The sequence below is a fragment of the Pomacea canaliculata genome, linkage group LG4 (assembly GCF_003073045.1).
Source record: "Pomacea canaliculata isolate SZHN2017 linkage group LG4, ASM307304v1, whole genome shotgun sequence".
Taxonomy (NCBI): domain Eukaryota; kingdom Metazoa; phylum Mollusca; class Gastropoda; order Architaenioglossa; family Ampullariidae; genus Pomacea; species Pomacea canaliculata.
In genome coordinates, this window is record NC_037593.1 from 8,400,158 (window position 1) to 8,422,869 (window position 22,712).

Genomic DNA, 22,712 nt, shown 5'->3' on the forward strand with positions numbered 1-22,712 from the left:
TAATACTCATGTCTACGATTGTAATATTTGCACAGGACATAATAATTACACGCGCTGGGTATCTAAAGTATCTACTACCCACTCACCATGTGTGACATACCCGCAATACGTACAGTGACTAACGTACAAACATCACGACTAACATCACGTGACACATCACACACTCGCACGACAACCAACATTCGGTCCTGAGAACAAGGAGCAAACAACAAACTGACTTATTCACCGACATCACAGAGGCTGAGGACCCCTGCAGTAACAAGTCCACCGGATTATGGCCCTTGACGAGAGTGAGGGCGCCAGTGCATGTAGAGTACAGAAACACCCTTTGAACCTTTGAACGTCGCCAGCAAGAACATGCAAGAATGAAGTGCTCCGATGTAAACACCTTTTTTTTGGAGGGAGGGAAGGAGCGAGCATTTGTCGCACTCGCTGGCGAGGACCACACGGAGCAAGGGGAGGATACAAAAGCCGGGGCGACGACGCACTCACTCAAGTCGAGGCTGTCTTTTCAAGCTCAAATCTGAAAAAAAGAAAGAAAGAAAAAAAGAAACCCACGGGTCACCGGCGTCTGGAGCACGTTTGAGTGGAATCGTGTGGAAGTGTCCAGATGCGAGTCAAACGCTGGGGTCAGGCGACTGGCTGACCTTTGATCGAAGTCTGTCTGGCGTCACCTCAGGACGGTGTATTGAGAATTATTGTTCAACGAGACGTCGGGTGGTAGGTGGGGTGGTGATGATGGTGGGGTGGAGAAAAAAAATCAGGGTGCGCTTGGCAGCACACAGTAATCGCTTCACGCCAGGGTTTGTTAAGTTTCTGCTGTTCCCTCATCGTCTGAGAAAGACAGAAAGGAGAAGATGGGAGGAAGGTGCTCACTGACGGAATGAATGGCGGGTAAAGAAACTTGAGGAGATTGAGATCTCTTTGCTTCAAGCTTTGAAGTAATTGAAATATCAAAATTTATAGTTTTCGACAGTTTCATTGACATTACTCATGCACTCTCGCAAACACTTCTCTCATTATTTGGTTTTTATTTGTCACTTTCTTCTGCTGGTATACTGATGATCTATTATTAGTTTTTTTTTTCACATTCACAGCGCCCCCTCTCTCTCTGTTCCCTCCCTTTGTTTGCCGTCTGTGTCTCGATGTACCGTGGACATCAACTGTCGCCCAGAAGCAAGATGGCCGTCCGTCGTTAACTAGACGGCTAACGGCAATCTGTTTATACCTTTATGATCACTTTAGCTCACTGCCTCGCAATCACCTTCCAGCGACATGTTAGCGCCTAGCAATTGGCCAGCACTCGACCCCAGGTCGGGGGTCGCTCAGCCACGGAGGTGCTCGACACCTCACGAGTGTGAGACTGGCTGAGTAGCTGTTGTCGCCATGTTGGGAGTGGATGAGGGACTGTAAAATTTATTGCCTTCGCCTAATGACTGGCTTTAGTGGATCATTACACTAATGTTCCTGTCGCTGTCGAGAGCTCATCTTCACACGTCAGACATTGCCCCTGAGGTCCTGCCCCCGAGGTAAGAGCTTTTCATGGCGGCCATTGTGGGCTCGAGATGAGAGAGAGAACTGCTTGTTTGCGCAGATCTTTGAGGATAATGACTTTGTAACCTTTATCCTCTGGGGATAATGACAGTCTAACCTTTATCCCATTACCGTTCTTTACGCCGGCGCTTTACCTGCCGCCTGGCGGCGCTGTCGGCGAGAATGAGTTAATTGTGCGGCGGACATTTTTTTTTCTCTCCTTCCTTCCCTCGCCAGTAATTAATGAATTGAAAGCAGGCGATGTAGTAGCTCGTTCACTGCACTTTCCTCGACACGTGTTGAGTCTCGGTGACATCCGATACCCGCCCCAGCAATTGTTGCCTCCCTGGCGCTGAGTGTGCACCGTCAGCCCTCCACCTCACGTGACGCCAGCGCGCGGTGCACTGTGGGGGCCGCCCTCACACCGGGGGGTAGCAGGCGTGTGTTCATTTTGCTTGCTTTGACATTTGGGGCAGACTTGGAGGGTGCTGGTGGTGGTGGGGAGGGGTAGGAGGATGTGAGTAACTGTATTGTTCTGTGACGTCACAGGAAGTTAAAAAAAGAAGGAAGCTGGCATGGAGTGAGAAAGTCTTTGAAGTGAACACGAACTGGCAGTTGAAATGTAAGATAAAAATTATTATTACTTTTTTATTGGGAGGGGAGGGAAGCTATGGCTGCAGATGTGTTGTAAGAGGCAGACAACATTAAACATCAGCGACACACCACAGACAGCTGTACAGGAGACCGTGACAGACAGCTGCACAGAAAGAGGGACGGATGGAGAGACAAACGATGACAGCTGGACAGACAAATAGTGACAGACATGTGAACAGATAGATAAACAAACGGAAAAACAGTTAGATATACGGACAGTGATAAACAGCTGGACGGACAGACAGACTGACAAACAGCTCGACAAACAAAGAGATCAACAGACTAGGGAAGGACAGACGAACAATTAGAAAGACAGACAGACATGATAGACAAAGGATGTAAGGTCAAGCTGACACAACCAACACACGTAGATCCGAGGAAGAGAGGGAACAGGAGAAAGTAATTTTCTCAAGAAAAGAGTTTTTTTTGTTTGTTTGTTTTTTTTTTTTTACTTTTGAGTAAATCCTGTTTTTGCTTTGTTCCCGGTGCTAAACATCATAATCCTTGTCTGTCTGTCTACCCGGAAGTTCTGAGCGCGTCTCGCATGATGAATTCATTAGCCTCCCTCATTAACTCTGCCTGATAAACAAGACAGATGTGCTTTAGCAGCTTCCTCCATTGTGACCTCCATAACCTGCTGCTGCCATCGCTGATCCTGTTTCCTGCCTTGAAGATGTCTTGATGTCAAGATGTCTTGAACACAACCTTCACATCATAATTTATTCATCGTGAAGCTGGGTGGACTCGATAGACTAACGGTCAAGTCGGTACAAACCTCGTCGAACTTTGACCTCGTTCGGCAAAGAAGTCACCAGATACCAATTTTGGGGCGAATGTTCGGGACATTTTAATTTTGTCCCCATGCGAGTCCAGACATGTTTGCCACGATGGGTTTTGGGGATAATTTAGGAGGCTTAATACTCTGAGCCCAGTTAACACGTCGAATGAGAGGGTTCCCTGTTCGAGGCTTGCTCGGTCTAGAAACTAGAAACTTGTAAGTTTTTTGATGTCCTACCAGGGTAGCGACCGTGCTTCGTCCAGTCATAGTTTCTGCTCCCATTGCGAGATCCAGAGCAGCCTCCTCCATCACCTTCTCGAATGTCTCGATTTTCCTCTTCGTGTCGGCAAGAAGAGTCTCCGTCTCACATCCGTAAAACGGAATCAGTAGCACGAGAGACTGTTCCTCAAATAAACCTGATGTTATGGCTGCCTCAGACCACGTCCAGCCTTGCCATTGTCATTGTTGTTGTCCAGACCCTGATGCAGTTATCTGATGTGGATCTGCCATCTTTGGAGGGAGTGGCTGCCAAGTATTTAAAGCTGTTTACAATCGTACACCATTTACACTTTGCCGTTGTCAGTGGCCATGACTTTACTCTTGTCAGTGCTTGTTTTCATTAGCGTTCTCATGTGCGTTCACACTGTGTGTCTGTCAGTCAGCGAGTGAGGACTTGCAGTTCTCTGTTTGTGTCTGCTGTCAGATTGATGTCTGCAAGGCGTAGGCTGCAAGCTGGCTTTGTGCCCATGGAAATGTTATGGTCGTGGAGGGTTTCACGCATACTCTCCAAAAAGCTGAGGTGATAAAGGTCATCCCTTGACGAACGCCTACTGTCGTGAGAAAGAAAGTTTCCATTTGGTTGTCCATCGGTACTGCCTTTGTTGAGCTCTCATACACGCTTTGATGACTTGGATGCGACTCGATGTTAAATCTTCGCATCACGTGTCACAGTCCCTCGTGTCAGACACTGTCAAAACCCTTTTTAAAGTCTATAAAATTGTAATAGAGGTTCCACTGCTTTTTAAGATGCTTCATAAATTATCATTATTAATCGTACACATTATTAATAAACAACAATAAAATATGATAAAATCTAAATAAAATGTCAACGTAAGTCTATGCAAAAGTATATTTCATAAACTGGAATTTTATTTGTCTATCTGTTCGCAATGAAGTTTCAGTCACTAACCCACACCGCATCATCACGAAACCACCACCTGATAGCCATTTTCCAAAAATATTCTTCCTCCTTGCCATTAAGCATCAGGACATTTAAATATTTTTAAAATGTTTACATCTGTCTCCATTGCGGTTGTGTGTGCGTACGTGAGTGCGTGTGTACGAAATTTCTTTGCTATTGCTTGATGTCCACGCTTGACTAGCTGCACAATTCGAACTCTTTCGGGATTTTATAATCAGCTAAGCGCAGTGATTTTCCAAGAGGACAGGTGTTCAGGATTGGCCACCCAAGCAGAATAAGTTCGCAGTTGTAGAGAATAAATAAATAGTTTTCATCACGACAAACCAATATCGCTTTAGTATGTGAACAGTTAACACGCGAGCACAGAAATGTCGCACAGTGAACGTCCTTGCAATTCTGAAAAATTGTGAGATCCGCCGGATTAAAAAGAGAGAAAAGGAAAAAAAAGTTCTACTTCCTCACTCTTGGCGACTAAAACCGGCCTAAGTCGAATAAAATTAAACATAAAAATTGGAATAAACGATGTGGCATAGAAACTCGTCCTCTGTTCATCCCGGGGTCAATCCACCTGCCGCTGGATCGTTGGACTAAAGTTTTTGACCACTAGTTATAACATTTCGACTGAATCGTATGTATACCTCCCTCTCCTCCCTGGTACAGAGTTGCAGAGTCAGGAGACTTGAACCCAGTGTTTCTTTCCCGCACTATAAATAGGTACACTAGAGGGCGCGACCAGCACACCTCCGGTTTTATGACGTTGACTCACAGCTCACCAGGCTCTTCCAGCTGACCCTGACATTTTCACACCTCGTCTACGGCCATCTGAGGCGATTACAGGAGGTGATTAAGTGTAGAGGCCAGCAAATGTCACATTTACACTCGGAGCCTGCTTGCCTCCAGTCCAGGCTGCTTCCGTGCGACCTCCATGTGTGTGTGTATCTTGAGGTGCGTGTGTGTGTGTGTGTTGACGTGCGTGTGCGTGTGTGTGTGTGCACGAGCATACTATACACTCAAAGCCTCATCCTCAAGACAACGTCCCCCACCAGAACGAACAACAACAGCAGGAGAGCTCGTGGACCGCTCTCAGCATCTGGAGGCAGCAACAGCCACGTGCTGCTATGGTAACAAGGTGGAAGCAGCCTTGATGTCTGGCCGCCAGTGGGCGTGTTCTCACAGATGCGTTACTAATACCTTCGCCTCGCCATTACGCCACGGCGCGCGCTATTTGCGCGTGGATGACTCATTTGCATTCAGCCAACCAGACCCGCGGATGTGTGCGGTCACGCCACGCGGTGTGTGGGCCCTGTACCCGCTGTATACCCGCTACATCACACGTGGGGTGCGACCCACTTTCCGCCCTTTGTAGTTATTGGCACGTCACACAATACACCACACACCACCCAACACCACGGTCAGGGTAGACGGGTAGACAGGAGCGCGTGCTGGCAATGTCGGGAAAAGTTCAGGTGAGGACTTTTTCGTCCAGGAGTTGGGAAGAAGTCTTCATTCTGTTATTTATATTTTTCTTGATTTAAAAAAAAATTATCCATCCACGCATCCACACACTCGATACCCCCACGCCATCCACACCTTCCCTCTGAGTTATTTTTCTCACCAACGGAAGAACTAACCCTGACCTCCGAGACTATAATTATATATATCTGTGTGTCTTACCTATGACCTGCCAACAAGTATTGTTTGCCGCCAAGTCAAAGAAATTATTTTTGTCTTTGTTCACATCTTTTACATCTCACGAAATCACTTTTAGCTGTGAACATAACCAATATTTCAACAACTAAAGTTTTCATGACCTGCTATTTTCTAGTAAAAGTAAAAATTCAATGAAAATTCGTACAAATTCTATGAAACACAAATTTCAATGAAACATCTACACATGGAGGGAAACACAAATTAAGTGGACACCCAGGGTAGGCGACGAAAACAAGAAAATCTGCAAATAAAATACCCCGGGTGTTACACTTTCTAATTATAGGATCTCACTCTGCTCCCAGCAACCAGTTGGCGAGGTGTTGGGCTCCAGCCCCAGTTCCCGAGCTGTAACCTTTGCCCCTTAAAATCTGCGACGATCTGCAAAACCTCAGGCAACTGGAGGCTGGAACATTCCACAGACAGAGCGGTTTATGTATAATAGTGTCATCGTCCTTCATCTTCAGCTCGTTCGTTTTTCTTTTTTTTTTCTTCTTCTTTTCTTGGCACGCTGGATCGCTCGGCGTACTTGACTGTCAGAAGAGGCAGTCAAGTGGGTACAATGGGTTGCAGAGGAAGAGGGATGGCACGGGGGAGATGATCAGTGCCCGAGATCGACGTTCGCGTACAGTTTCTCTCCCTTTCGGGAACAGGCGGAAGTGGCCTTTGACCCGCCGGCGCTTGACCTTCTGTTCACACGTGTGAGCTGCAGATGCTGCAGATGCTGCAGGTGCTACAATTAGTGGCGCTGCCAGTGATGCGCGCTGTGACGAACCCGCGTTCAGACATGGAGGGGAGGACAACTCCTCGACACGAAGACTGTTTTCTTAGAGCAGGTCGAGGTTGCTCCACACACAGGACAGACTGACACGAACTGACAGACATTTTAACCACGAAACATGTTTTTGTTCTGTTTTTCTTGCTGCAGCACATGCGAGAATCTCGGGTTTGCCTACAGTCAGAAATAAGTCATTATCATCAACCGCAGTCCGGAACCATCACTCTGTCGTTTTCTACATCAGAGTTGTCCTTCCTGCAAGTTTAACTGACTTGTTTCCTGTTGCTGGCCTCAGTCTCACAGACTCCATCTTACAACTCTAGTCGTGGCGATACAACCGTTGCCCGCCATGATGACACCAGACGTGGGTCATCCTGTGACAGACACGTTTCCGGGTAGATAATACGGGTACGACCAACTTTTGTTTTAATATTACAGTCACTACAAACGTACCGTAGTCATCCCTATACCAGTCTGGTTAATAAAATGAACGGAACTGGTGTCGGTCACAAGGGCCATCACCGTGCCCCTAGGAGTGATCTCCCTTCGGGTCATGCGCGTGATCTGGCTTCCGCTTATCTCGTCTCTTTTTCTTACAGTTCTCCTTCGCTCTTATTTTATCTACATCCCTTCCCAACCACCCTTCTCCTCAAATCTTCTTTGATGCTTTTTCCTTTCTTCAAATCTCCAACAACAACTCCCACCACCCACACACATCCCCAACATCCCCAACATCCCCACCCTGGTGTTGTAACAAGCAGCAGGCTCGACAAGGCAGACTACACAATACGGAAGCTACACACACGCACACACAAAGGTTTATATATATACACACAAAAGCCCAGCACTGTACTCTGTTTAGGCCACTCCCTGTTCGCCATGTCAACTGCTGACAGGAAGTGGCCCCGACAGCCTCCCATGCGACAGAGGAGTTGTAAACTATAATCTTCCGTCGTGTTGCATGTTCTTTCTTCAAACAGTAATTTATTTATGCGCTGAGGGATATTTTAACTTTATTTCTCCTCCCACCTACTCTAGTATTGAACCCCGCCCTCCCTCCTACACACAGAGAGAGAGAGAAGGAGAGAGAGAAGAGGGAGAGAGAAGGAGAGATAGAGGAGGGTAAAAGCGACGGAAGACGGGGTGACCCTCGTCAATGAGGTGATTTTGCACTTTTTTGGTCGACTGTGAGCTCTGAACTTTTTCTTAATATTTTTTTTTTTTATCCCTCCTCTTTCCTTTGTGCTTAGCGAAGAAAGTGTTCTGAACGGACCTGTACTCCAATCTCGAGATTTATTATCTCCACCTACTCAAGCATTTTAAAACTTGTGTTTGTTTTATACTTATTTCTGCTGACACTTCGCAATGACCTAGTTGCGATATTGTCGGCTCAAGTGTTTGCCTTTTTCCCATTTTTTTTTCACTCCTTCTTTCATACGTGAGATAAGGCGTGCATATCGTGTTGTGTCGAGCGACGGTTTGCTGCCCGGGGTTTAGGAAAAATAGGGATGGGCAGTCCTTGCCACCCGAGCACGCACGCACACCTACTTACACAAACATACAAACACAAGCACGGATGCACTCGCGCGCTCTTGAACCCGAGGTGAATGGTTATCTCGCCAGGTGATACAGCACCTCGCCACTCCACCCTGACGTCGAGGGGCTTACCCCTCGGCCTTGACTCGAGCGACGGGTGGGTTGTAGGCAAGCAAGACCTACCTGCACCCTGTAGTCGGAAAGCAGGAAAGAGCTCGGGTGCTCGCTGGGTCAACGATCAAAAGCGCCGAGTCAGCTGAACCAGTCGTGCACCGTTGACTGCCACAAACACCGACCTCACCCCCTTGTCCTCTTTGTCCTGGCGCCGCTACAGCGCCCTCTATCGTCAGACTCATAAACAGGAAGTATAACTATCGTTTCTGATGTTTCTTTTTTCTTAATTTTCATTTAAAAGGTAGCAGGGTTATAGGGGTACTCATCGTGAGTAGGGGTCACTGTAAGTTTGCTCGCCGCCACCCTACGATCGAGGACAGCAATAACATGGAGAAAAGATGAAACCGTAAAACTCCCGACAGGGTAGGTTCGAGACTAGGGTAGGTTATTTGCAACACATTACTCTTTTGCTGACAGTTCGGGTAGCGGGGTGGGTCGGAGTGGACTGTAAAGATATGAAAACTGACAGCCAGGGATCTACGATGGAGGCCACAGGTTTCCCCCGAGACCAGGTCTGTGGGTGGCCAGGGTGGGTGGGGTTTGAAGGGGAGTTGGACACTCAGGCTTTTCCAACCAGATGAGTGACCTAACCTTACGCTGCGGGTCACGTGTCTGCGAAATTTGATGTCCCGGATGTAACGTGACCACGGGGCAACAACTTCGAACCACAAGCTCACAATGAATGGAGTATTATTCTTCACCTACAGACTGGGAGTTCGTTCAGACGAGTGCTAGAGAGACTGGAGCACGTGCGCGCTAATAATCAGTTTGATGAATCACTACTCAGCTGATTGAAATGAAAATAGCAGTTAATACATATTGACTCATTATCGCTATCTATACAGGAAGTAGATGGCCAATTACCATCTCTTGCTTGCGCAGAAAATAGTTCCCCAATACTTTTGTCAGTGTCAGACACCCTCAGCCATCTACTCCTCCACCCCACTGCTAACAGACTACAATGACAGAAAAAAATCTTACATAAGCGATTTTACTCTTCTTTCGGTTTAATGAAGCTGGCAGGCCGCAGTGAGCAGACCTCAGGGTTTGGCGATGAGCGGGTTTCGCTTTTCACCTCGACATGGCGGGTTTGCACAAGCAAAGCAAATAATTATTTCTTGTCATCTGCCAAAGCTCTGTCGATAACGAGGTGAGTAGACGGGAGCAATAATGTCTTCGAAAACTGCGGCACTTGAACACGATCGTGTCTGAGTTTCTGACGAGGAGCCACCGGCAAGTGCACTCACGATCGCTTTGGCTGGAAGACAGGAAGAAAGGAAGGACTCGACAGACGTTGATCACGTGATGTCCCGGATTCTGGAAAGGTGACTGCAGATGCATGACGTCACAGAAGGAAGTGTATTTTGTTCGCGTGAAGTCTCGCGAGAACTCTCAAGGTCTCATAGGCCGCGATCCAGAATGGTATTTGTGATACTGCTCCTCAACATCGTACTGACTTGAGGTTTGCTCGCTAGGCGGCGTCCATCTTTTCTCCAATCAACACCACAGCCAATACCCGTCCAAAGCTGACTGGGTTCGCTTCCCGTTTGTCCCGACACCTTACCGAAGACAGTCCTCCTACGTGGCAGGAAGATGTCTTCGGGGTAAACATTGAAAACCTGGATGGTGAGATCAGGGTGGTGGACCTACTCAAACGTACTCAGATCGGTCCCGATGGCTGCCTGCTGTTGTGTCTCATCAAGTCCCCACCCGGCGACTAGTACATCACTTGCTCGAGTCCGGCCGGTACCATGATGATTTTCAAAAAGACAGTTACATACCCAGATTTAGAGAAATATATCTTGCCCTCATCTTTACCCAGTCATTAGAATAAATGTTCCGGTGGCGAAAAGGTTATAGCCTGTCGTCTATAGAGCGAAGGTTGGCTGTCTTGGGTTCAAATCTCGTCTCGGGCAAGCTGTTCTTTTCTGCATGTCTCATCTGTTTACAGGGCTGGCTCTGTGCCGAAATATACTTAGTTGCTGGATCAAAGTAAAACACCAATTACTAACCCGCCCACCCTCACAACCCACAATTTCTGCAACAACAATCTGCATGTTAATACATACAAATTGCTCGTTCTCTTGCTTTCGAAAGTGAGTGAGTGAAAAAAGAATAAAAGTATCTCCTCCCATCAAGATCGCATCTCTCTTTTTGTCGATATCGCTTTTCCCACAGAAGGACGCACAGACAGCAACACGTGGATTTCTGTAAAAATAAAGGGTGGGCAAACAGACCCCCGTGGACTCGTGTGTGGCAATTAGAGGCAACCTCCTTCCTCCAACCCTCCCTCCTTCTACCCGCCTGTCCCTGAAAGAGCCGCTTCTTGGCTTGCATGTCAACACACCAGAACCCAGACGAGGTGAGAAAAAAAACTCGAATCAACATCGGCGAATTTGTGAATGAAAGCTGTGCAAAGACTTGTACCGAGGGTTTCGAAACAGGAAAGGGGTGGATTTGGTGGAGGGGTGGGGAGGAAACAAGGTCACAGTGGAGGGTTTGTGTGTGAGAGAGACAGAGATGGGGGAGGAGTGTCGGGTAGAGTGGAGCACCCACACCCGTCTTTGCAAGACCGACCTAAACCCTCAGCAAAGCGCAGCGCTCATCGCATCTACCAGTCCCCCACCCGACACCCGTCCTTCCAGCTGCACCGACTTGAAAGAAAGCTTTCATTGTGGCAGTGACACTTTATTTCCTGTCCCTTCTCCAGGATCACAATCACCTACGTGTCTAGTTACCTGAGAGGTAGGGGTGGTGGTGGTGGCTGTCGGGGTCCGGGTGGATATGAGGGGGGAGGGAAGAAATACGGCTAAACGTTGATTAAAAAAAATGAAGTGGGTGAGCAGCACGGCGGGCGATAAGGTCTACTTTTATTGCCCCCCTTTCACCTCGCGGGAGGCCTTAAGTGGCGGCATAAAAAATTATGAGAATTAAGAAGAGGTTTATAGAGAGAAATGAAAGCTGCTGAGATCACCGGGAAACGAGCCTCGGGTCTGTTATCGGGCAATATCTTGAGCAGTATATGGATCGCGGGTGTCAAAGGGCACGATATGAATCACGCGGCTGACCACTCCACCAATCCCAGAACTATAAAACATGCAAAAATAAAAACAATAAAAATAATTTCTCCTGTTATTGAACAGAAAGGATTTCATGCCCCTGAACAGTGAATCTTTCTGGCAGAGGATCGTTTCTCGGGATGGTGGGTGGATCCTTTGCGTCAGAAATAGATTCTGAATATATATAAAATATATATACAATTTTTTTTCTTTTTTCAGCGCTCAATGTAACAGTTTTCTCTTCACAGTAGTAGAACGATGTATATACAGAAAAACATACAAATTATTGTTTGTGTGTTCATAGGTGGTACCTACTTTAGCGCGTTTATACATATATATATATGTTTGTGAGAGAGAGAAGGATTATTTATGGGTGAACAGCAGACGTTGACAAGGTAGAGAAGGAGACAGGGAGGGGTCTGGGAGGGAGGGTACTTATCACTATCAACTATCACTAGAGCGGTTTATCGGCCATGTCGTAACCTACATTTTCAGACAAAACAAATATTTGTTTGTCGGCGTCTTTGTCCCAGACACTTGTTCTCCTTATCAACGCCTTTCATTTTTTTTCTCCCCTTCGTGTGTGAGCTTACGTGCAGACGTGTACATACATGCGTACGTGTTCGTACTGTTATCTATCACAACCAGTGTTGATTCACCGATGACGCACCATGCGCCCCTGACGACATCAAAGCTCGTGAGGGTGAAGTTCAGGAAGGACCTGACCTCAGGTTCATTCACAGAAAAAGCTGAATGTAGCCATGTAAGTAGGACGGCAGTGAGGACCAGTAGTTACTATCTACAGGCGACGATCACATATACAACAGTCAGTCAACATTGCCGAGAACATTCGACAGTAACACACAATATACAGTAGTATATAAATATTATATATAAATATTCTTCTACGTCGGTGAAGACTTCATCGAAAAGGAGGAACCAAAGAAATTAGACAACAAATTTATTATTTATTTTCCGTAGAACTATTCAAGTGCAAGTGTTTTTCTCTACCTAGTACACTAGTACAAACATTTTTATAAATTTCTGTATTTGGTGGGTTTTTGTAACAGCAAAATTTTGTCTATTAATATAATTTTATATCGCCACGTATTTACAAGCTGCTATTACTTGTCGGCCATTGGTCAGTTTGTTGACAGGTAACCAAAGCTGGAACTTTTTTTGAGTACTAAACTAATACCTACCATAGTATAGAAATGGAGAATATTTATAAGTTTTGCTTCATACATGTCTAATTACTCTTTCCCTCTCTCGTTCTTTTTTATTTACATATCTACTAATGGTGTGTGCGCGCGCTTCTCTCTGTATTAATTAAGTCATCAATGAACTCAGACGACAAGGGTTTACATGTATACAATCAAAGAAACTGAGGTCTCTGAAGTGTCGAGCACTTTGCAAATCTCGGAAGCCGCAAGTCCCTCCCCATCGTATCTCTGTCTCGTATCTCTGTCTCGTATCTCCGTGGAGCCGTCAGCAGCTCACGCGACATGAGACCCGTTGGTTGATGGAGAGGTTTGTCGAGTCCGTGTCCTGACCGACCCGCTGTTAAGTTGACGACGATGTTTGGGTAGAAGGTAGGTGAGATGACGGGTAGGCTCGTCCAGCGACTACCCGAGGCCGATAAGCTTCACAGAGACAAGCAACGGTCGCCGACATTCACTCGCAAAACTCGCGACAGTGGAATAAACTCGGAATGAAAGAAGAGAGAAGTCTGGCTGAGGGATGTGAACTGCACGCTGTGCTCGGGCTTGTCTGTTTACTTGTCTGTTTAGCTGATGTTGTTTACTTCAGAGCGATATACAGGTGTTAGACACATACACACCGACAACTGTCGACAAGCTAATAAATAAAAACAAGTTTTGTTGCCATTGTGTGGAAGCCTTTCCTAAGCCGTTACTTTTTTTTTAAGCACTACTCGGGTGGGTTTAGGGGCGGGATTTGAATCATGTACTAATGAGTTTATTGCCATCGTGTAGGTCGCCGCCGCTAGAGGTCAGTGCGGTACGAAATGACGTCACAATCTAAAAAAATAAACCGTGACTGAGACATAGCAACGACTTGAAAGCAACTGTACATTGTGTGGCGACATTTTGTGTTAAAGGAGTTAATCAGAAGATAACCCCACCACCGACACCACCGTCACCACCGCCACCACCACCACAATACCTGTTTAGAAGTACCAAAAAATCGACAAAGAAATGGCGGTGGTAAAGCTGAGAAGGGTCGAGAACATTTTTTTGCTTGATTGAGGGACAACTTCCGGTAAACATTTTCCAACGCCTTCCTTCCATCATCTGCTCTTCCTTCATCATTGCTCACCTGGTGGCCCACCTGCAAAGATCAGTCACCTGGGTGACCTCCGTCTCCTCGCGACCTCAGGGTTAGTGTCGCGGATGACGGAAGGGAGGGGGAGGCTGGGAGGAAGACATAAGTTCTGTTTTTCACTGACTGTGACTAGCGCCGACTGTCACGAGCCGTGCAAGGGCCCATCACTCATCCTGCTAACATCCAAGATGGTTTCTGCTGGGACGTAGTCATGGTGCGGGGGCCGCCACTGTGGGGCCAGATGGCGCTTCTGTCTGGATGGCAGCGGTGCTCACTCTACTGCGTCAAACTGGGGGCCGCACAGCAGCGGATTTTGTAGAAGCTAGTCACGCATGAACTTGGGTTCGTGACCTTTGGCAGGGGGTGTGACCTCCCCAGGCGAACTCCACAGTAAGGGAGATGAGCTGTAGAGTGTAGAGTGTAGAGTGTAGAATGTAGAGTGTAGACTGTAGACTGTAGAGTGTAGACTAGGTGAGGGCGAGAGAGAAGGGGACTAACAGGCGAGAGAGATCTTGGACAGACCTTTGACCTTAGAGTCCTCTTTTGATAGAAACAAGACTGTAACAGTTTCTGACACTGTACTGTTGAAAAGTACTTGGCCATATTGCATGATGGGATGGATCGTGAAAAAAAAAACATAACCAAGTGTACTGTCACAGTTTTGTGGGGATAAAAAAACAAAATTCAAATCACAACTGCCGGAACAAGGATCACAGGAAGGCAGATTTCTGACTGGTTTGTTCATGACATCTGCTTGAGACAATTGAACACGTAACTTGTCTGATCCAGTGGATCACGTAGAGAAGACTGAGCCAGTGGATCACGTAAAGTAGGACAGACGGAGCCAGAGGATCACGTAAAGATCACGTAAAAAGTATACCAAACAGACTGAACCCGTGCCACGCGAAAAAGCAGACAGCACAGTCTTTTAAAAAGACCTGAAGCCCCTGTAAACATTAAAATGCTGGCGAAGTGACCTGAAACGAGGTCACGTGGCGAAGTCTTCTCGTCTATTTGTTGTTAAATTTACGGGCTTTACACGAACCTAAACTACGTCTTCGTGTTTGCCGCACAACACCCAAAGTGTCGTTGCACTACAACCGCTGACTCCCCACATTCCCCTCCCGTTCCCGTCCGCCCCATTATTCATGTGGGACTCAGGCTTATCGTAGGGATGAGTAACTGTTGCCCTGACGGCGATCAAACACTCGCCATTCCTCTCCGCTCGGCCACACACGGGAGGCTTGCTGGCCGGTCGTCAGATTAGCCGGCTGGTCGGTCACTCGCCGCCTCCGAGGCATGAAGAGCAAACTTTAGCGAGTCCGGCCCGCGTGGTCCTGGTAAACAACGATAGTCGGGTACACCCCCAACATCCCCTCCCCTCCCTTGTCAGACCCTCCAGGACCGATAACTGCCTCCTCATGCCGGCGTCTCCAACTGCTGCCGCCATTCTTGTCACAAGCGTGCGACTACAAGTCACATACCGGTGGTAGCTTCCCAGAAGCCCAGGACTAGCAGCAACTTCCTGTCAAACGTGTTGTTCGGGCATTATCTTCCCCTTTCGCCTGCCGCCAGGAGGCTGACCATGGATGTATATAGTTGAACTGCTGTCTGTCTGCCAAGACCAACGCTTAGCCTCTTGCGAAGTTCTCCGCTGTTAGTCTCGGCGAGCCTAAACAAAGAATGTGACTAAACCGGAAGCTGTGTACACTCCTGCCTCATTTTAGCAGTTAACTGGAAAAAATCGTCTGCCAGCAGTCCAGTAATGCTAGTTCGTTGACTGACCGTTATGTACAGTCTGACCACACTCACCTAGATGCACTTTTGTGCTTTTGCTCACAGCTTGGACACAGCTTCGTTCTGAATGATTTGAGAAAGAAAGAAAGAGCAAAACCCACAGTCTTTATCCCTCATTGTCACATGCTGTCTTCCATTTACCTCCTTTCTCACCAATCGTTTCTTTGTCAGCACACACTACACTCTCCTCTCCTTAGAATACTGTATCGTCTGCCCTCAGTCACCTCAACTTTTCTTTTTCCCCTTCATTCTCCACGGAGCTCGTTGAGCAGCATGGTCACTTGGCACAAAATGGCGGCAGCCACGGGAAGTAGAGCTCTGTTGGCGAGAGAGCCAGACAACTCTCTAGAAAGCTCCAGACAACTCTCTAGAGGACTCCTGGCCGTTTCTGCTCTGCAGACACCACACAGCGAGCCTCTCATGGGAGACAACTTCCTTGTCTTTTTTATCCCCTCCGTCCTCTAACTGACAAAGACAACCTTCTCATCTTTACCAAAAAATATTAAATAAATCCAGGGCTTAAATAATGTGCTTAGTAGCCGTGATTTACTGTCTAGATGACCGAACAGATAACCGAGTCTCTCAACACCAACAGATTAACCCTTAGTGTTTGTTTGTATTGTTGTTGATTTCGTGTGTTGATACAATCAATGTCTGTACACAGGGAGTAGGTGGCTTGTACTGTTAAACTGTCAATAGCTGTTTGAAGCGCCTCCTTCCTGCGATCTAGACTTTCGGAGAAGGGGAGGGAACTCTATCAACAGTGAATAACTCGTGCTTTGCTCTAAAACAACATTGATACAATCATCGCCATTACTCGAGACTTGACGAGAGGAATTCACCTGAAGGTGAGTCGTGACCAAGGACAACATCGATGCCAAGGAAACGTGGTGGTGGTGATGTGGGTGGTGATGGTGTGGATGGTGGTGGATGGGTTCTGTGGCGGCTGCTGCGTGGGCTAAAAATAAAAGTTTCGATGTCTCCTCCCGACACTAAAAGTCAGTTTACGCCTGAAGGTGGAATCAGAGGCCGCACTGTGTGTCTGAAGCCGTATCCGATCAGTGTCGTGAAGTCTGCGGCACTTGAAATACTTGAGTCAGACATGGTCCTGTCTGAGAGAGTTATCCCCCCTGTATCACTAGCGGGGGCGCTCTTGGCCTTTTGGAAGCTTTGTGTGTGTGTGGGGTGATAGGCGTGTATGGTGGTGGCGGTGGGGATGGACTTACACAGTACAGTGAAGAGGTTTTGATGTTGGTGGCTTTGAACATTTCAAAAATGTTGAGGTTGGATATCAGAGGAGCAGACTGACTTACACGCGATCAAGTGCGGATGCGAGTATGTGTGTGTCTGTGTGTGCCTGTGTGAATAGGATTTTGTATATTTCCTCTTTTTCTTTGTCATTCTCCTCTTTCCTTTTCCCTTCTTCCTCCTCGCAATCTCCTCATTCTCGCTCCATCACGTGACCTGTGTAATGACACCAACATGTCTGTCATGCAGGTTTCGCAAGTGCCTGAAGAGCTCGCCCTCACCCTCGGCACACATGGTTGGCAAGATCTACTTCAACGTCATCGGGCCCCAGTGCTTCAAGTTCACCAAGCAGAAGACCTGCAAACGCAGGAACTGGTGGGGCCGTTGCAAGCGGTACGGGTACGTCAAGGTGGCCCACCCGACGACTCAGAAGTACTTTTGACGAAGTCGCCACTGACTGTGGGTTTTACAGCGATGGCAGCATCTACATGTGGACTTGGTGTGAATGGCAGCCTGGACAACAAGAGGTGAGGGCTGATGGGTAGGCAGGATGAAGTGGACATGCGTGGTTCGCGTCTCGGAGGAGCTCTTCTACCTCAGGAAGTTAAAAAGATGAACATTTCTGCGTGTTTCTTTGTGTCCGCCTATAGGGCGCGGGGGGACTGCTGGCGAGGATTCGTGTTTGGGAAAAGAAAACAAGGGATTCGCATCCAATGGTCGTCGTTGGCGGGTTCACTACAGGTGGAAACTGCAAGGAATCTCCTCCCAACGCGGCCGGAAATCTCTTTGACGAGAAGTGCGCACGCGCGTGGCAAGCTTTGGTTTGAGAGGGCGAGACTAGGGGCGCACGTGGCATGCGCGGGTCAGAGGTCAACAGGGTACGTTATGAACTGGAAGCACCTGGTATGACCTTGCGACGACGAAAGATATCGCAAAAAAAGAAAAAAAAATGTAAATAGAGCAAACTGAACATCCTGCTGAACAACCTGCAAACTGTCGAGACAGGTGGACAGGTGGACAGGTGGACAGGTGGACAAGCACGAAGAAAGACAGCAGTGTACATACACACGCAAATACAACACAACAAACATAAAACATTAAACCGACAAAAATTAAAAGGGTAAAAGTTATAATAAAAAAATCCTTCGACTAAAAAAAATTTTAATCTTAATTAATCAATCATAACATATATGCAGGAAACAGATAAACAATAAACAACACAAAACATTGCAGCAAACGCAAATAAAAAATTCGTTATGTCTCTTGGGTAAAATCAGTTTTTATCATCTACCTGGCGCAGACCATATCACACCTGTCTGGGACTATGGGAGCTATTCTAACATCAGTAGAACCTGAGTTTGCAGATGACTGATACCTAGACTTGGGTTATTTTGAACAATTTCGACCCAAGAACTAGCCACTGGTCCAGCGAACGCAGAATAAATTCTCTACGAATTACTTTAAAATTATTTCTGACATGACAAGAATGAATGTAGATTGTAATATTGTTATAACAGTCCGGTCTTTCGTTACTAGGACTAGAAGTTAGTTTGTACAGTTGTACATATCTCTTGTCTCATGTTCTGGACATGTCTCTTAATATCATGATGCTGGAATTAGTTGTGGATGGAGTTTGTATGACAAGCGTGTGGCCTGTGTAGCCTGGGAAACATTTTTTGAAAAAAATGCTATTCCAATCAAGATTCGCCAACATATCAGGCTGCGTTGAAAAAATAAACAATTCAACAAAATTGAAGCAAAAAACAACAAAAACAAACAACAACAAGCAAAACACGGTAGCTATCAGGTAATTTGTAAATTATGTGTAACCATGTTTCTATCTTTGATTCTTTCGCTTCTCAGGAATGATTTTTTACGATTACTGGATAAAATTCTTGAAAATTGTATTGTGTACATTTTTTAAAGAAATTTCGTTGGACAGATTTGTGACAGTTGAACAGAATGTGAACATGGTGTGTCAGACGTAAATAAAATATTGTCAATTGTGTTCGTTTCGCTTGACTAAACTCTGTCCACCCAGAGTAACTATGGCCCCACCCGACCGGCACCCAGCAGACAAACCACCGTTGTCCTGATGACGTGGACACAGAAGGAGGTAGAAAGCTGCACCAATCCCCTCTATGTTTACTCATCAACATTTACCTGCCATTACCTGGCTTCTGAGCTTAGCCAAGCTTATCTCCAGGTAACACACAGCGATCATACACCAACCCAAACAACAAACAACTTTATCAAGACTCGGATGGAAGTCACCCATCGAGCGTGAAAGCGCAGTCTCGTGTTCTCGGTATCAGACCATGGTAGACACTGATGGAACGAACAAAGCTGCCGGGAGGTGAACAGGTAGAAAATGCACAGGTATGATATGGCCGTTACATCACGTGGTCTCCTTACCTGTATCTCTGGGAGAGTGATTGCATGCTTGGTTAGCAAAGTGGGTGTTGTCAAACTTCTGATTAATTTCTAATGCTGTTGGTTTAGTGTGTGTGCGTGTGTGTATGTCTGTGTGTGTGTGTGTGAGAGAGAGAGAATGTCTGAGTGTTCTTTGTTTCCAGCACCCTCCCATCCATCATGCCGCCGTTAACTTTGTACTTGTTGTTGAAGGCAGCACCTTGCCGTAAACAATACACAGTCGGCAGTTGGCCACGTCACAACACGCAGTCTGGCGAAACGTCAACATTGCGCCAACAGTCGCTAAGATAAACTGCCGAAATTTTAAACCCTCTCCGAACAACTTAACCCCTTCAGCTTCAATGGCGGTGACAGAGAGGACTGTCTGTGGCCCGCGAGAGGGAAGTTCTTTCCGGAGTTCATTTTATACTTCAAAGAGAGAGTTCGTCATTCACTAACTCACACCTGTCTGACGGGTACAAAAGGCGAGCGCCAGCCAGGTATTCATCGTGAAGGCAAGAGATGTGGGAGCAAGTGAAGAAAAAACTATTTGGGTTCACAACATGGCGGTATCTTCGACACTTACTTTCTGTTTATGGATTTAGCAATAATAGTAATAACGTGCAAATAACCCGCATGAGTACTATTTACATTTTCAGAGGAAAAAAAAACAAACAACAACATGAAGAAGCAGAACAGCAGAAATAAAAAAAAATAAATAAAATAAAAATCATAACAAAAAAAGGACAAAAACATTATTAATAAAAGAAGACGAAGAAGTGAAACAACAAAAGAACGCATTACTAAGAACAAAAAAACCCCAAAAAACAAAACCAACCAATAACAACAAAAATAAAATAAAACCAGAACAAAAACCGAGCAATTACGAAGATCAAGATATAAACAAAAAAAACAACAAAACGCATTACTATGAACAAAAAAAAAAAAAAATACAATGACAACAAAAATAAAATAAAACCAGAACGAGCAATTATGACAAGAATAAAGAGAAGAAGAAGAGCGAAAGAACAAGCTCAACAAGAACAGCCAGACGAGCAAGAAGAAGAAGAAACAAATAAGGTTGTTTGTTAAATGGAACACGATAGTGTCTGGTCGTACAGGAACTCGATCTCACTAACTTTATCTTCTGACACTCCAGAGCACGCAGCACGCACACCACGTGACTCTGACAGGTAGGAGAAGGAGCGTTTGTCCGCCTCGTCTCCTGGGGCGGCAGTGCACGCACAGTGTCTGTATAGTGTATAGTGTATACCTTGAAGGTAACAGGTATCGGGCTGTTTATCTTCAACCAACCTATAAACAGTTTGGACTTTGTTTTTTTTTTTTCCTTTTTTTTTTCCCCTCCTTCCGACCGCGTTTTTCAGTGCTCGCCTCTAGGACAGCCAACAGGTGCGAGGGAGACAGAGTGTGCGAAGATGTTTACACTTCAGCCAAGTCCAGAACACATCTACAAATGTCAGTTTTAGTCTTCCATGAGGAATTTACCTGTTTTTACAGCCAACCTGCCTCAGCATCTGCTCTTCATGTTCTCTTAGTATTAACAGGTGTCCAGCACGAGCGAAGACACCGGAAGTAGTGACAGGATTCAAGGACGAGTCAGAAAGCGAAGCTGTTTGATCCCGCAGTGAGGTGACCGAGCAGACGTGAACTAACCGCCAGATAAATTACCTGCGCCGTTAAACCGCTCGTAAAACACCTGGAAATGATAGTTCAAAGGGCTTTAGTGGTTCATGTTCTTGGAACAGTTCAGTCTTTTGTCCGTAAATGCCCGGATCGTCCGACAGGTGAGATGTTAACGGTTATCCCACGAATGAATCATTTGATTTTCAAACCTTGGAGAAGACAAAGTGTAACAGAAACAAAAGTCTCGACAGACGTTTGCTGAAAGGTAGTCGACGACCGAATTCAAAGTAGGAGGCTAGGAAGTTGCTGACGATGTTCAGGTGATAACTGACATCACTCTGATACAGTCACGCTCGCATGGACCGTTGTGGATGGCAACCAGCTGCAGGAGACAAGATCGCCGAGCAGGTACCGCGATAAGACAGGTCCCGAACCCTCCAAACGATTTGCCTCGAGACAAAGCCCACAAACATGGGTACATGGATGACCCACCGTGGGATGGGGATGGGTGTGAGGAGCGTGGTGGATTAATGGTCCTTTATTTTACCTGTCAGTCGAACATTACCGATATGAAGGATGATATTGGACAGGGAGGTGGGGAATATCTCAACCTGACATTAAAAAGACGAAAAACAGATTGTACATAGCAGACCTCAACAACAATGCAACAAAGGACAACCAGTCGAATTTATCTGCAAATAAAGCTGGAAAAAATTAAACCTAATTAGTACTCAGTCTGTCTTGGTCAGCTGGACCACTCTATCTCGAAAGAAAGCGAATAGCCTAGTAGTTAGTGCAACTTCGGCATTAATTACCTGGAAGAAAGCCATACTTGTATAGTAGCATTCTGTCTCTAATGTCGTGTATTTGTGTTTTGAATGTGTGTGAGCAGTGCTCACTGCTTGTAGGGAAGTTTCTTTAGAAAAGGAATGGTAGAAGACAAAGTAAACTGTTATAGACACAAGCTGTTGCTCATCATCACCGGCTTCGCACCTCAAGTCGACCACAAGAGGTCAACAACAAAAGCATAACAACGCACAAACAACAAAGGAGTCAATGGAAGGTTGGGCTGACCACATTGTACTCACCTGCACGCAAACCCTTACCTGCACTTCTGCCGACACACCAATCAACTCGCTGGGGAATCTTTAGATTCTTCCGGTGCTGGGATCCATGGGAAGAAGGCTGAAGGCGACCCCCGGGGTCACCTCGCTCCTCCTGTCTTCGAGTCTCTACGGGAGGCGCCGGCATTGGAGTCCAGATGACATGGCTGCCCGCCTGCGTGTTGCACGTGCCGATAAAGTCAGGAAAACACGGTCTGCGCGTGACGCTGACCCCTGCCCTCCTGCCTCCGGGGCACGTGGTGTAGCGGGCGTCGACACCGCAGGCTGCTCGGCCTTCCGACTCCTACAGGTGGCCCACACCGAAATGAAGACAACATCAACGACAACAACCGCAGTGAGGTCAGTCAGCTACATCCATGGACAGAGACTTTCTTTTAGGGGCGAGGGGACCCAGCGACTTTGGGAATTGCTCCACAGTTGGCAAATACATCGGCAAACAAACTTTTCTCATCAAGCCAGAGCTCCCATGCGCTTCTGCAAGAATTCATTGGTTTTTCTTGGTCTTCATATGAAGTTCGTGATGTCACCGAAGAACATAACTGATCTGACAGACTGCAGGCCTGAAATCAACTGTAAAAAACGGAAGATAAAGCTGAATGGACAAGCCTGAACATCCATTGTCATTTCACTCCACAGGACGATCACATCCTCACTTTTTCATTTTATGTTTTTGTGTTGAACTCTTTTGTAAAAAGTACATTGAGCTCCCCTGCCATGAGTGAAT

At 46.5% G+C, this 22,712-nt stretch overlaps 1 protein-coding gene across 1 annotated transcript in view; it reads left to right on the top strand.

Annotated features, from left to right (window-relative positions):
• Positions 1–18,816, top strand: part of LOC112562956 — a 28,743-nt gene extending 9,927 nt beyond the window's left edge. Inside the window, exon 3 of the mRNA XM_025236588.1 lies at positions 17,058–18,816. Coding sequence (XP_025092373.1) covers positions 17,058–17,250 — 193 coding nt within the window. The 3' untranslated portion in view covers positions 17,251–18,816. The remainder of the gene's footprint in view (positions 1–17,057) is intronic.
• Positions 18,817–22,712: the final 3,896 nt, after the last annotated feature.